This window comes from Oryza brachyantha, chromosome 1 (assembly GCF_000231095.2).
Source record: "Oryza brachyantha chromosome 1, ObraRS2, whole genome shotgun sequence".
Classification (NCBI taxonomy): Eukaryota; Viridiplantae; Streptophyta; class Magnoliopsida; order Poales; family Poaceae; genus Oryza; species Oryza brachyantha.
The window spans coordinates 12,835,381-12,848,225 of record NC_023163.2 but is presented as its reverse complement, the minus strand read 5'-3'; the positions used below and the strand labels follow the sequence as shown (position 1 = coordinate 12,848,225).

Genomic DNA, 12,845 nt, shown 5'->3' with positions numbered 1-12,845 from the left:
AATACGTTCGTTTACATATATTATCATCGTATTCTTCACGGTTTTTACGCATATTTTTTAAAGTGATAAGCAGCATATCTTTTAAAAAAAATTATTTAGACGTTTATTGTCTCATATTTCTAGACTAGACTTTTAACTTTTTTATAGTTAATTCACCGTGTATACTGTTGAATAGCTATAAAATAATCAAATAAATTTTCATTCTTTCATCACTGAAGGAACACAACCAAGACTCGCCTTGTGCATTTTGCAAGTACCCAAGCCACCATAACCCTAAAAGAAAAAAAAACATGTCGCTGCTTCTACTACATCCATTTCATTTCATGATGTAAAATTTCTAGCATTTTATAGTATTTTGCAAATGAATAAGGATATATACATAAATAATATGTATTAATCAATAAGTAAATAAGTATAGCAAAAAATATTATAATATAAAACAGAGCGACTAAATACTTAGGCTCCATTGCCATTTGCTATAATGGATTTTGAATTTTCACATACATGTTTCCTAAGCTTTTAAATAGTGTGTTTTGAGAAAAAATTATAAATACAAGTTTCCATCCGATATGGCGATATTCATAGCAAAATTTTAACTTTATAGTTAAAATGTTCACCTATACCCTTAAATAAGTATAAAAATCATTTAGTGGTTCAATCTTTCGATCTCACCTACCTCAAATGGCATCTTACAGTTGAATTGATTATGTGATTTCCTAATAAGAGCAGGTGGCATGGACGAGTCGTGAGGGAATACATGTTTATAGCATGCACTTTTTTTCTTCTGGTAAGGCTATAGCATACTCATTGAATTACTATCGTATCCAATTTGCGTTGTTCAACTATTCGGGGTGCTCAGGTGCTGCAACTGTTCCCTCGCAGTTTATGTCTGACGGCACCATCTTTTCATTTCCACTTATACTTAAAAACCAAAATTTAAACTTTTTAATTATAATTTTAGAGTAAATTTTAGATTTTTTATTATAGTTTATTTTGCAGCATCGGTCTTTAAATCGCTAAGAATATATATATATATATATAATTTGTATATAGAAATTATTTTTTATTTATAAATATATCGTTTGGTTTTTTATATTATTAAGCCAAACGATAACCCCATAAGTCAAAACTTTTATCTAACTTTACCATGTATTATATTCGTTATATATTGTATAACTCTTTTAGATGCATATATATATATAGTTTGCATATGTCTAGATTTATTTGCACACGTACCTAACGAAACTACAGCCAATACCACGTATGTAAGGCCAGGCTCAGGTTTCTTTCACGATAATATGGCAACGAAATTAATAGGAGAGAGAGCATATTTGTTTTATGGGGATTTCATTAGGATGAAACGTGGTGGATGTAATTTCCAACCCGATGAAACTCGAATGAGACGGCACTGAGAGCAAAAATTTCATCTGAACGCAATTTTTGTGATCCCGTGTAGAGAAATCGAACATATACTATGTTCTAAGATAGTATCATGTTATATATGTCACACCCGGAGTATTGCCCTAGTTAAAAATTATTAAAATAAATCAGCGAAAATTAATTTGTTTAATTAATTCAGGATAAAACACTGTATAAATTAATTTAATTAAATGAAAGCTTCTCGGAATATCAGGATATTCTAAAATATCCCGAAGCGCTTAAAATAATTAACATGATTTATATTTCAATTTCAATGAATAAAATTTGCTTAAACAAAGTTATTAAAAATCAGCAAAATTCAAGACATTTTCTTTTCATTTGCTTCTCCCTTTTGCTTTTCTCTTTTTCCTTTTTTTTTCTCATTTTCCCTCTTCCTTTCCCTTTTTCTTTTTTCCATCTCTCTCCCAGCCGAGCAAGCCAGCCCACCTCCCTCAACCGGCCCGCTCCCTTACCCCTCCTTTCCTTCTCCCTCCACCCCTGCACTGGGCTAGCCCAAGACCGCGGCCCACCTTGCACCCGACCTGACTCCCGCCTCCCTCTCCCTCTCTCGGCAGGCAACAGGTAGGGCCCACCTATCGGAGGTGTCTCCCTCCTCTGCTCGTCCGCTGTCAGTGACCGCAGCCTCCTCCTCCTTCCTCGCCGCCGCTCATCCTCCTCGGCAACGCCGCCGGTAAGTTTCGCCTTCCCTCTCCCTTGCCCTCCCTCTGTTCGCCGCAAAGCCGCTCGCCGCCGCCGTCGCCAGTGAGCCGCGTCCCTTCCTCCCCCTTCCTCTACTCCAATTGTGCCTGCACCTCCCGCCGTGCGCCGAATCCGCGCACCCGCTAGTACAACGGCCACGCCACAACCGTCGGGCCGCCACCTCCCCCGCATCCGCTCCCAGCCACCGTAACCGCCACCATCGATCCTACCGCCGCCGCTCCCACAACCACCGGCCACATTCCGCGCGCCGCTGCCCCCATGCCCTACATAAATTCCCCCTAAGCCACCGTCGTCCTCCCCTTCCTCTTCTCCCTTTTGCACCGCCGCACCACGTCGTCTTTGTTTAGTTTTGAAAACCCACATAACTTCAAGAATTCATAAAAGAAATCATCTAGTCTCTCTTTTAGTCCATTCAAATTTCTTTCTCTGTTTCAGTAGTTTTATTGTCTGTTTTCGCTTGTTCTCCTTGTTTGTCGCATAGGTCGGAGCTCATCGTCGCGCTAATCGTTCTTAAAGTTGTCGCAGATGTTTCTCGTGGTTCAGAGCAAGACAAGTGGCACCCCTTCCTTGAACATATTGATCCAATATTTGTAAATTTCTTGTTTTATATTCAAACATGCATTGTTCTTTAATTAATATACTTTATTTACTTATGAGGCAATTACCTATTATTCAACAGTTGTTTACCTTTCATTATTATTGTTATACCAGAGTTAATTTCTTTAGATTTAGGTTTAGGCAATGCTTAGCCATCTTCGTGGGTTAATATTTAATTAATGATAGACTTTAATAGTGGTGTTTATGATTAATTACTCAATGAGGGTTAATGTCAACTAAAATATTGCTTATGATGGGTCGTGGGTGCATGATTTTGAGAGTTGTTCCCATGAAAATTTAGGACCGGTTCTCGAGAAATTCTGAAAGTTTTACACGTACTAACCACAAGTCAGAGTGGGCTTAAGTGGGACTTGTAGCTTAGCTTTTCCCTATTCGACGTACCCAGGCAAGGGTGGGGTGATGGGGTATGGATGGACCTCGCGATGGTCTATGTTGCTTCCGGATTCACCTAGGCACAAGAGGGGTTGCCTAACTTGGTGTAAAGGAGAGGACGAAACCTGCAGTGCGGTGCGATTGATTAGGATGGTTAGGTGAAAAGTCTTATCATGGCTTCCATTCCACGGTATCATGGTGATACGTTGGTGCACGGTAACGTGTGTGAGACCATATCTTGTGGGTAAAGTTATACACCTCTAATCAGAGTAAAGTTATACACCTCTGATCAGAGACCATGTCATGCCTGCGGTTATGGGGCGAACTGCCAGACTCGTTGGATTAATCGCACCTTAAAAATCTTGATGAATTTAGAACTTGTTTGATCCTGTCGCAACATGGTGTAACGTTGGACAGTGTTTTGGGTTTGTCGCAACGTAGTGTAACGTTGGACAAAGGGTTGATCCTGTTGCAATGCGGTATAACGTTGGACAATGGTTAAGGCTTGTTACAACGTGGTGTAACATTAGACAATGTATGCTTATTATAAATATTTACTTGATGTTATTTCATTCTATTTTATTTACTGTTTTGCTAAATATTGACGCTTTATGCAAACTAACCATAGCCTCTCCTTGTTACCAACCAATTGCATTTATTTGTTTTCCTCCCTTGGGTGCTACTTGTTAAGTACTGTGGTTTATATTCAGCCCCGCTTAACTTTTTTCCCCACTAGAGCAAAAGCCAAAGCTTGAGTCAGAAGAAGCTAGTCGTAAGGGTGAAGGTTTGTCCGCCGTCGAGAATGTCTGTGGTGTGGAGTCATCTTCATCAGCTCAAGATTAGATAATTTGAGTTTGTTTTTTTCCATTGTATTTTGATAGACAATTGCTTTTATATGTTTTTAAGTCGTGAAACTATGTATTCAATTTGTCATAGTGTGTACTTGGGTTGATTCCTGGACCAAGATTTAATACATGCTATTGTTTGAAAATTGGTATAAATTTCTAGGCATGACAACATATAAAAGACTAATTAATTTATATGGCACACTTGATCACAACCTTATGTAAAGATTTAATGTTGTGGCTAGCCTATGAAACTAAGATGAATGAATTTATGCACTGAGAGAGGTTGCTTTATCCATCAAACTTAACCAAAAAGGCTGATGTGTGAAAGTGCATCTAGCTCCTAATCGGAGTTTTGGATGATTAATGAAAATGCTAGCCAAACATGTGTGCGCTAATGAGTTGTGATTGCAGAGAAGTTTAAGGGATCAATTCGATTGAAGAAATACGTGACTGATCTGATGCATATGCCACCCGGAGCGACGGTACTACGAAGACGAAGGGACTCAAAGAAGATTTTATTTTTTGTTTTGAGTCACAGGAATTCCGTACTATTAAGAGGGGTCACTAGAAGTTCAGCATGCATCCAAGAGTAGTTAGGGTTGAGTCTAAGTCGAGCGGAGGCTTGCTGCTGTTTTTCACAAGCAGCAGGGACCGGACGGTACGGGCTCCTGGCCGGACAGTCCGGTGGCAGGACGGTTCGGACCTTGGTCCGGCTCCTGCTCGGAGTGAGTGAGTTAAGTGTCGGCCGGACGGTCCGGCCCCCTAGCCGGACAGTCTGGTTAGGTTTTCTTTTCCAACGGCTAAGTGACGTCTGCCAGCCTATATAAGGCCTCCTTGAGTTCTAGCCGTTGGAGAGGCTTTCTGTTCGAATCCACTGGTTGCTAGGGCAAGTTTAGCACCTCTCAAGCCTCCCAACTAACCCAAAACACTTTCTAGAGAGATTAATCGCTGGATCATGTCTTAGGGAGAGTGTTTAGGTTAGTGAGTGATAGAGTGTTCGTTCTTGGGCGTTGATGGATGCATGCGGAGTCAAGGTGGTCTATTACTCTTGGAGATTGATCTCCTCCTAGACGGATAGGCGTCGCCCGCGAGCCTCCGATTCGTGTGGATCGCCCGGGAGCAAGTTTGTGAAGGTTGTTGTCCAAGCTCCGCAAGGAAATAGGTAAGATTGATAGTGGATTCTTGTGCTCATAGAAGGCTGCAGGGTAGAGCGGATTGCAACCTAGGGCTAGGCAAGCCGCCTTGATCTTGACCTTGGTGACCGATCGAAGGGGTTACTAGTCCTTAGGTGTGAATCCGGACACCCGTGTTGGCCTTGTGGGAGGAAGCCAAGAGAGGAAAGGATCGAGAGAGATCCCGCTCGCAGGAGCGCCTCAACGGAGAGTAGGATCGAAAGATCCGAACTTCGGGATAAATCTCTCGTGCCATTGTTCTTGTGATTTCCGTGTTCTCTTTGTTCCTGCGATCTTTCTACCTTTATATTCCACACAAGATCACATCACGTTCATAGGAACATCACCGAAAAAGAAGACTGTCAAGTCTGCATTATTCACTGATCGGATGGTCCAGTGTTCTAACCAGGATGGTCCGGTCAGAGCTCTCGGCGCAACCCAAGTATGCCGACCGGACGGTCCGACCATAGGCTCGGACGGTCCGGCCCCTGTACTAACCACTGCGATTTGGAAGAATTTTTCAGGACACCTATTCACCCTCTCTAGGTTGTCTCTCTGGGACTTCAATGTGGTACTCTTATAAAATGTGGGATGAAACTGTGCATTGAGACATACCTAATCAAATTAAGGAATTTAACTATTTGCCAGTTTTATATTTGGAAACTCTTCAAATGCCCCTCTTTAGTTTTGGTCTTACAAATTTGTCATCGGAGAGTCATTTTCTTAACTATTTGTCATTTTTGCCTACGTCGCGTGCCACTGTGGATTGCCACCATGTAACGCTCCCGACGATGATATGGCCAGAGTTATGCGCGCTCATCGGCGACGGAGAAGAAGCTGTCGATGGATCAATCTCTCAATGTTTCTCCAATCTGACGGCAAAGTGTTCGGCACACCGGCCCGCCGCCGCACGGCCGCAGTGCCACACCTCCGCCTGCCTCTGTTGTCACGCCCAGAAATTCCTCACACGAATTTCTGAACTTAATTGTGTATTAAATCCCTGTCCAGGACCAGCCAGGGTACAAAAAAGACAATGTTGATTACATAACCATCGTTCTTAGAAACAACTGAAAATTACACTTATTCTAGCGGAAATGCAGCGGAAAGAAAAACAAAGGGGTAGACTAGCTCCAGCGGGTACGGCTCCAGTCCACAGGCAACGCTTCGACGGCGGAACAGCTCACTCCTGAGAGGCACCTCCATCGGACTCGACTTCTAGCTCTGGGGTGGGAAAGTTAAGCAAGGCTGAGTACAAACCACCGTACTCAACAAGTAACACGGACAAGGGGGAGAATAAATGATGCAATGGGATTAACAAGGACATGCTAGGGTTAGTTGCGATAAAGCAGCAGTTTAAACAAATAACAGAGCTTAAAGAATAAAGGTAATTAAGTACAGTAAAGCATAAATAAATAAGCAGTTGTAAAATACCACAACACTGTCCAACGTTACACCACGTTGCAACAGGCCCAACCACTACTCAACGTTACACCACGTTGCAGTAGTCCCGAGAGATAACCAATTTACTCAAGTTATTAAGGTTCACTAATCACAGTGAAGCTGGGAGTTCGCCCGTAACCGTGGGCACGGCTATTCGAATAGTTTATACTCTGATCAGAGGTGTACTACTGTACCCACAAGACACGACTCCACTACACTTGAACGTGCGCCGACATACCACCATGGTATACCGGAAAGGAGACTGTGATAGGACCCGTTACACAACCCTCCCTATTTGATCGTACCGCACTTCAGGTTTCACCCCCTCCTTTACACCAAGTCGGGCAGTCCCCTCTTGTACCTTGGTAGATCCGGAAGCAGGAGAAGCTTTCGTTACACCACGATTGCCCGTCCATACTCCATCACGCCTACCCTTGCCTGGGTACGTCAAATAGTTCGAAGTCATGCTCCAAATCCCACCTTACCCATTTCGGCATGTGGTTAGCACTTATTTACTTCCATGGTTTCCCGTGAACCGGTCCTTAATCACCATGGGTGCGACTCTCAAAACCATGCACCCACAGCCCACCATTATCAATATTTTAGTTGACATTAACCCGAACCGGGTAGTGAATCATTATCTCAGCTATTCAGAACTAAGCATAATTAGATGTGATCCCATGAGCTATTTGTTCTAAGCATGGCTAAGCATTAACCTAGGCCTGACTCTAATCAAGTTACCCCTGGTCCAGCAATGAATAAAGTTGGATAAACAACGGCATAATAATAAGGTTTACCCGAAAATAGCATAAAGTAAGTACTTTAACAATGCATATTTGAAATAATAAAGCGGGGAATTTGCAATAATGGGTTCAATATGTTCAAGGATGAGTGTCACTTGCCTTGCTCTGGCCCTTGGGGGACTTCGGCGACGATCTCGAAGTAAACCGGCTCTTCGGCGCGGTCCGAATCTAAGCGACAAAGCACAAAAATAAATAAAACAGGCACAAACTCTACTGAAACAGCAAAAGAAACTATTTTTAATGGATTCTTGATAATTTTATGAATTTAATGAAATTTGAATGGACCTAAACGAAGACTAGATGAATTACTTATGAATCTTAGAAGTTTTCTGGGTTTTTTAGCTAAACAGAAAAGTCCTAAATCAATTATTGCGCAATTAATGGGGCTGCTGACGTCAGCGAGGAGAGAGGAAACTGACGGCTGACAGGTGGGGACCACTTGTCGGTGAGAGAAGGGGAGAGGAAGAGACTGACACGCGGGCCCGGGGAGGAGAGAGAGAGGAGACGGGTGCGGGGACGACTGACGGGTGGGACCCACTCGTCAGCGTGAGGGGAACAGAGAGGAGGTAACAGAGCGCGCGGGCTCGGGCGGACGGCGGAGACCGGCGGGAGCGGCGGGCGACTCGGCGGCGGCGGCGCACGGTGACGGCGGCGCGACGGCGACGGCGCGACGGCGACGACCGGCGAGCGGCGACGGCGCGACGACGACGACGGCCGAGGCGGCGACGCACGACGATGACGGAAGAACAGCGGCGACGGCGACTGGCGAGCGGCGACTAGCGAGCGGCGAGCGCAGCACGCACGGGCGCAAGCGACGGCGGCCAAACGTCGGCGACGCGGAGGCGACGACAACCACGGCGGCCGGCGGGAGCGGCGAGCTTCGGTCTCGTCTGGCGACGGCGCGCGACTCGGCGGCGGTCGGCCGGAAAGGGGGAGAAAGAGGGGAGGAGGGTGCGGGTGCTCACCGGCGGCGACGAGGGCGCGGGCGGGTCGGCGAGACCGAGGCGGAGGTGACGACGCGGGCGGGAGCGGGAGATCGGCGGGCGGCGGTGAGGCGACCGGGCGCGACGGCGATGACGCGACGGAGGAATGCGCGGCGCGGGGGACGCTCACCGGCGACGACGAGGATGGCGACCGGTCGGCGACAGCGGCGCGGAGGCGATGACGCGGCTGGACAGCGGCGAAGGCGTCCGACGGCGAAATTGCGCGGCGGCGACACGAGCGACGGCGGAAAGTGGGCGACGGCGCGGCGGCGGTGGGGATTTATAGGGTGGCGGCACCGGCTAGGGCAGGCGGAGGTTGGAGACCGAGTCGGCGACGACGCGGTCTCGGTGGCGACCGTTGCGGCGGCGGCGGTTGCGGCGCGGCGGCGGACTTGGACTCGGCCGGCGCGGGTGCGGCGCGGGCTGGCGAAGCTCGGTCGCTGACAGGTGGGCCCCACCTGTCAGTGGCGCGAGAGAGAGGAGGGAGGCGGCGCGGACTCGCGGCGCGGGCGAGCGGGCGACGCGGGAGATGGGCCGAGCGGCGGCCCAGGCGGGGCGCGCGCTGGCGGGCGGAGGGAGGCCGGCTCGGCTGGGCCGGCCGAGGAGGAGGCTGCGGGCTGGCTCGGCTGGGCCGGCCCGGGAAGGAAAAGAAAAAGAAAAAAGAAAAAGAAAAAGAGAGAGGGAGGCAAATTGGACTTCGGCCCAATTTAAGAAGGAAGGGAAAAAGAAAGGAAAAATGAGGGAAAAAAAAGGAAAGCCCCACTTTTGCCGAGTTTTAAATTAATTTGTTTGGCCAAATTTTATACTTCTGCAATTTAAATTTAAATCCTGTTAGTCGATTTGCGAGCCTCGATTTTATTGAATTAATTCCTTTTAGAGGGATTTTTCCTGAGTTAATTAAGCCAATTGTTGCTTACGAATTTCTTTTTACGATTTAGGCTTGGGACAAAACTCCGGGTGTGACATCTGTCATCATGCCACAGACCTCGCTTCCTCGAGAGCTCGCTAGCTTAGACGATGGGCCTGCCGCCGTCGGGATCCGGGGTTTTGGGCACTGTCGTCGGGATTCGGGCGGCACGGCGCCGCCGGCCGGTTGGCGGCTCCTCGCTCCTTGGCCCTCGGACGGATGCTGACCTCGGCGGCTGAGGGTCACCTGCTTGGTCACTTCTCGTCTCCACGCAAGTGATAGCCGGCCTCTAACTTCCATCCATGCTCCGTTGCGCCACCCGTGGTCTTCACCGATAGAAGAGGTTTTTCTAACTTTTAAGTCAAAGGGACGTTGAGAGGGCCCACATGTCAGTGAGAGAGGTTTTCTGTCTTAAGTCAGAGGATCTCGTTCGCTTCCTCGATTGCCTCCACTCTCTAGCCTTGCCATCATGGTCTTTCCTGATGGCTGGCTATCCATGGTGTCACGGTGGTGCGTCACGTGGTTAAAAGTGATAAATAGTTAAGAAAATGCTCTCTTCGATGGTAAATTTGTAAGACCAAATTTAAGAGTGGCATTTAGAGAGTTGTCAAATATAAATATGGTAAATAATTAAATTCCCCAAACAAATTAGGCATTCTCCCCAAACAAATTAGGCATTCTTAATAATCATATTCCTGAGAAGAATATCCCATTTTCCATTATTGAAAGTTAAGAGGCAGGAGCAATAGCGTTACCGAACTTCCCTTCCAGAAAGGAAAGTAAATGTGCTTCTCAAGGAAATAAATAAAGGGTAAATGTGCCCGAACCGAACTACTCTAATCATTATCTCGTAGTTTGTTTCCTTGCTCTATCACCCGCAACGGAACCACCATGTGGGCGTGACGGCGTCATACACCAGTCCCAGACGGACCAGACACCCACAGACCACAGTGCAGCATGGACTGTAGACAGCTAATACATACCGCGCACGCTTCCCCAAGCTGCCCACAAAAAAAGGGGAGCAATTGGAAACAAAAAACGCGCAGATGCTTCCATCCGGTGGGATGCTTCCGACCAACGGCGGCAGTGAGCAAGCCAGCGCGCCAACCATCGGTCCGCTGCGGCCGCCAACCCAACCCACGCGACGCGACCCAGACAGGAAGGCAGGTTGGATCAATCCGCCCTGCCCTTCTCCGCGCCGGCCCGCTGCGTTGCCAGTGCCAGTCCATGTCCAGCGGTCAGCGGCTTCCCTTCCCTCCCAAGCCATGAAGCCACCTCACCAAAACGCGGTTTTTATTAGCGGGGGCAGTTCCAATTCCCTCCTTCCTCACGCCGCCACCCCCTCATTTAAAAGACGCGACGAAACACGGCATCACGCCACCGAGGGGACGACGATAGCCACTTTGCAACTCGGATACGCTTCTCTTCTTCGTTTTGCTCTGTTCCTTTCTTGCTCTGCTCTGTTCGGAGAGTCGGAGGTGGGGATTGATTGGTTGACATGGTCCAACACCATCGGGCCAGCCTGCTCTTGCACCAGCAGCAGCGGAATGGGGAGGAGGAGGGGCAGCAGGTGACGGCCGAGGAGGGCGTCGGCAAGATGAAGGAGCTCCGGCGCCGCCTCGTGGACTACGCGTGCCACCACCGGAAGCACGGGCACGACGCCCTGCTGCGGATGCTCGCGGGATTCGCGCTCGTCTCCTGCCTGCTGCTGCTTCTTCCCGGGAGCCCCTTCTCCGCCGCCGTCGACGACCTGCTGCAGATGGGGAGGACGCGCCTGGACGATGAGGCGGCGCCTGCGCCTGCACCGCCGTGCGCAGCCGTAGCCAACGGCACCATCTGCTGCGACCGCACCGCGATGCGCACCGACGTGTGCGTCATGCGCGGGGACGTCCGGACGGAGGCCGCCTCCAATTCGATCTTCTTGCTCGTGCCGCCGGACAACTCCACCGCCGCCGCTGCTGCTGGCCAGTATGAGCGCATCCGCCCTTACACCCGGAAGTGGGAGTCCAGCATCATGAGCACCATCGATGAGCTCCGGCTCCGCGCCGTGCCGGAGTCAGCCAAGGCGCCAGCTAGCTGCGACGTCCGGCACGACGTCCCCGCTGTCGTGTTCTCCACCGGTGGGTACACCGGCAACGTGTACCACGAGTTCAACGACGGCATCATCCCGCTCTACATCACCGCGCGCCAGTACAACAAGAAGGTGGTGTTCGTCATGCTCGAGTACCACGACTGGTGGATGACCAAATACGGCCACATCGTTGAGCAGCTCTCCGATTACCCGCCAATCGACTTCACCAACGACCGCCGCACCCACTGCTTCCCGGAGGCCATCATCGGGCTGCGCATCCACGACGAGCTCGCCATCGACGCCGCGAGAATGCCGAGCAACAGGACCATCCAGGATTTCCGTCGGATGCTCGACGACGCGTACCGTGGCCGCGTCCAGACGATCATCGAGGAGGAGGAGAAGGCCGCGGCGGTGGCCTTGGGGATGGCGACCCATGGCAGCATCAAGAAGAAGAGCGCGCTCAAGGACAACAAGCCGCGGATGGTGATCGTGTCACGGAACGGGTCGCGCGGGATAGAGAACGAGGACGAGCTAGTGCGCGCCGCTGTCGGCGCCGGGTTCCGCGTCGCTGTGCTCCAGCCGCGGCAGGACACGGAGCTCGCCAAGATGTACCGCGCCCTGAACGCGTCGGACGTCATGGTGGGCGTGCACGGCGCGGCGATGACGCACTTCCTCTTCATGCGGCCGGGCTCCGTGTTCATCCAGGTCGTTCCGCTCGGCACCGACTGGGCCGCCGAGACGTACTACGGCGAGCCCGCGCGGCGGCTCGGCCTGCGGTACATGCCGTACAAGATCAAGCCGGCGGAAAGCTCGCTGTACCGGGAGTACGCCAAGGATGACCCGGTGCTCACCGACCCGGACACCGTGAACGCCAAGGGGTGGCAGGTCACCAAGAAGGTGTACCTCGACGGCCAGAACGTGCGGCTGGACATGGCAAGGTTCCGCCGCCGGCTGCGCGACGCGTACGACCACTGGGTGGAGCAGAGGCAGCGAGACGGAACAGAGGAAACCATGGTAGAGGGGTAGTAGTTCTTTTGGTACATAGCACTATACCATTACATGTTAAATCAATATACTGTATAGAGAGAGATTCATGAGAGGGAGGTTATTGCTTTTGCTTACCTGCCGCAATGTTTGATGGGATGAGTGACATTTGTGCATGGACACAGACTTAGTCCCACCGTTCCAAAATAAATCAATTTTTTATTTTTTATCTATAATTTTTAACTCTTCGTTTTATTTAAATTTTTTTATTAATATTTTTTTTATTAGATGATAAATTATAAATAGCACTTTACGTGTGACTAATTTTTTTCTAGTTTTCTGAAAATTTTTTAAATAAGACGGATGGTTAAACGTTGGACACGTAAACCGAAGAATTGGTTTTTTTACAGAGGAAGTATCCGTTATTTTTGCTCTTGTTATGCGGGATGCAGGCATTGTAATGTACATAATAAATTTGATAAACAGAAACAAAAACATACGCGGGCAT

At 49.1% G+C, this 12,845-nt stretch overlaps 1 protein-coding gene across 1 annotated transcript; it reads left to right on the top strand.

Annotated features, from left to right (window-relative positions):
* The first annotated feature begins 10,642 nt into the window (after positions 1-10,642).
* LOC102705107 (xylan glycosyltransferase MUCI21-like) lies at positions 10,643-12,548 on the top strand. The gene is given in 2 exon segments (XM_040520881.1): positions 10,643-12,339; positions 12,341-12,548. Coding segments are annotated over 2 exon segments (1,590 nt in total). The 5' UTR covers positions 10,643-10,780; the 3' UTR covers positions 12,372-12,548.
* The last annotated feature ends 297 nt before the right edge of the window (positions 12,549-12,845 follow it).